Source organism: Pyrus communis, chromosome 10 (genome assembly GCF_963583255.1).
Source record: "Pyrus communis chromosome 10, drPyrComm1.1, whole genome shotgun sequence".
Classification (NCBI taxonomy): Eukaryota; Viridiplantae; Streptophyta; class Magnoliopsida; order Rosales; family Rosaceae; genus Pyrus; species Pyrus communis.
This window is the reverse complement of record NC_084812.1, coordinates 18,888,025-18,890,979: the sequence shown is the minus strand read 5'-3', so window position 1 is coordinate 18,890,979 and position 2,955 is coordinate 18,888,025. Positions and strand designations below refer to the sequence as shown.

Below are 2,955 nucleotides of genomic sequence, written 5' to 3'. Positions count from 1 at the left end.
ATATCTGGAGGAACAAATTTGGAAGCATTGAGGATAAGGAATCAGCTACAAAGAAGGAACATTATCCAAAGAAGAGGCTAGGAATGTGCTTAATATATTTTGATGTGACTGAATTCGAAGTTGAATGTTCGAGCTGCCTACGTACCCTTCTAAAGAAGAGATCACGTCATAATGTTGTTCAAATACATATTTTTTTGGTGTTGTATGCAATTGATTTTCTTGCGGGCCAGGAGCATGGTGCGTTTGTTTTAAGGGTAGTAGCACTTCAAGAATCTACCATTGATGGGGCCGATCTTCAAGCCATCTTCCGCCATGATTAAGTAGGCGCCGTTGGTGTAGATTTCTTGTATTACGTATGGTCCATCCCACTTTGATGTGAACTTGCTTTTTGTCTTGTGAGTTGTGACGATAGCCTTACGCAATGCAAGGATGAGATATCCCATTTGAAAAGAACAAGGGTGAACTTTCTTGTTGAAAGCCTTGGAGACTTGTGCTTGATAACACTCAAAGTGCTGCTGAGCTTCGAGCCTTCTCTCATCCAGTACTTCCAGCTCTTGAAGGCGTAACTTTGCATTCTCTTCATCAGTCAAGCCTTCTCGTATAGCCATCCTTAGTGAGAGGATTTGACTTTCAAGCTGTAGAACAGCTTCCATGCCATATACAAGAGAATAAGATGTAGCTTGGGTAAGAGTCCTATGTGTCGCCCTATATGCCCAAAGTGCTTCGCTTATTCTTTCATGCCAGTCTCTCTTGGTTTGGCCAATCACATTTTTTAGGAGGTTGCACAATGTTTTGTTGAATGCTTATGCAAGACTGTTGGCTGGAGCATGATATATGGAATACTTGTACTGGTTGAACTTGTATTTCTTGCAGAGTTTGTCCACGAGTCGATTAGAGAACTATTTTCCATTGTCAGTGATAATGTAGCGAGGCACACCATATCGGTGGATGATATGCTCCTTGATGAAACGAACGACAATTTCCTTCTTAACTTCCCTTAGGGGTATGGCTTCAGCCCACTTGGAGAAATAATCTGCTGCAGCTAGGATGTAAGGTTCTCTTGCAGATGACTTTGGCGTAATTGGCCTTAAGTTGGTGTGGAATTGTGATGTCAAATATTCTAACACTCAAATTAAAACCCTATGATTGTAGTATATGAAAGTACGGATCGTTTTAGTTTGGGGATTAGAAGGGATGCTAATCAACACAATTAAGACTCAAAAAACACTAAAATAGACTATATAGACTCTAAACTAACTTAAAACACTCAAAACAGCAACAAACACTCAAAAAGACTCAATTTTAGACCTAACAAGTGTTTTGGACGAAAATAAACCTTAACTTGACTCAAAAGACTCAAAGAAAACAGAATTTGACTCAAATAACAAGACTAAATGAAAGCGGGATTGTTTTTGATGAATTTAAAACTTAGAACAAAAACTTTGAAGAAAATACTTTGTAAAAATGAAATTAGCTGAATTAAATGGGTGAAAGGCTAGTTAGAGGGTCCTTCTCCACACATGACACATATGTATATGAACCAATTTCCAGTTATTATTCCTTTAGACTATGAATGACAACGCCCCAAGTTAATTGCATTGCACAACTAACCATCAGATTTTCCTTATTTCATTGAATTAGATGGAATACGCATCACAACCAAATTATCTTTCTCAAGTTCTCTATATGAAACGCATAATAAAGATACATATCAAAAGTCATTAAGTTTTGTGAAAATCATAAGCATTGACAATGCATTCATCACTATGAAACGCATGAGACTCATACCAAGGATTTACTTAACACGATTGTGACTAGCAACCTCCACTACTTATGAATATAACTGAATAACTATTACGTGAGACCCCCTTATACTCTAGCATCAAATTCATGCATGCGAATTAAGTGTCGACCCCCAACCCACATACATAAACAAGTTTTAATAACTTAGATAAGCAAATCACATTCAAGCCTTAAGAAACAATAATTGGATATAATCAATTCATATAAAACATATAGTCATGGCTTTGAATTCACCTCTAACTAAAAAGAAGTTAGTTCCACATGTTTGCAAAACAAAGATAATTAAACTTAAACATTAAAAACAAAGATAGAATATACCTAGAAACACTCCAGGTGGCTCATCCTTCCTTCCTTGCTGCCAACAATGGGGATTTGTGTGAATTTAGGCTCTTGAGGTGTGGTGGATGGTGTGGTGTGAATTTGTGGTAGAAGGTGGTTGTTTTTTAGTGTTGTGGCATCATGTATTTATAGGGTGAAGGGGAGGCACGAAATTGGGCTGAAAAGGAGAGGAATTAGGACTCCAAATCACCAAAGAACAAGGACACTTTCAATCAGACTCCAAGGAGGACAAGGAATGGTCCTTGTGGCAGATTCTAGAACTTCTAGAAGGGTTACATGTGGCATAAACTTAATGCACAAAAATAGGGCTTCTAGAACTTGATATTTAGGTGATTTAATATGAAAATGAGTCCTCTTTGAAGTTGGAATTAAGGTAGGAAAAGATTAGGATAGGATAAGATAAGATAAGGTTGGATAAGGTTTGGATAAGATAAGGAAATTTGGATAATATTCCTTCTTTGTAGCTGATTCCTTATCTTCAAAGTCTTCAATTTAATTCTTCTAGATCTTAATCACATTCCTAGCCTCTCTTGATCTTCAAATTCGTCCATCCACCTTGCTCCATGCATGTGCAATCCTTTCCAAGCCCAAAACTGCTCTAAAATGCTCTAAATTGCACTTTCTTGCCAACTTTGTCATTTAAACCTACAAACACATGAAAATAGCTTAAAACACTATAATAAATAGAAACTAACTTAGTAAATGCAAAGAAACAAGCTAACAAAGTCACATAAATATGCTCCTATCAAATTGGAAGGCTTGGCACCTTTTGGCATGTAGTAACCCATTCTTTTAAGCTGGAAATGTAGCTTC

At 37.1% G+C, this 2,955-nt stretch overlaps 1 protein-coding gene across 1 annotated transcript; it reads right to left on the bottom strand.

Annotated features, from left to right (window-relative positions):
- Positions 1-248: 248 nt before the first annotated feature.
- On the bottom strand, positions 249-653 carry LOC137747944 (uncharacterized). Its single transcript, XM_068488068.1, has one exon. The coding sequence runs from the start codon at positions 651-653 to the stop codon at positions 249-251; it is 405 nt and encodes a 134-aa protein (XP_068344169.1).
- Between the last annotated feature and the right edge of the window lie 2,302 nt (positions 654-2,955).

What these genes read in the sequence shown, in the direction of transcription:
- LOC137747944 (XM_068488068.1), bottom strand. Translation starts at nt 653, where the DNA reads ATGGAAGCTGTTCTACAGCTTGAAAGTCAAATCCTCTCACTAAGGATG.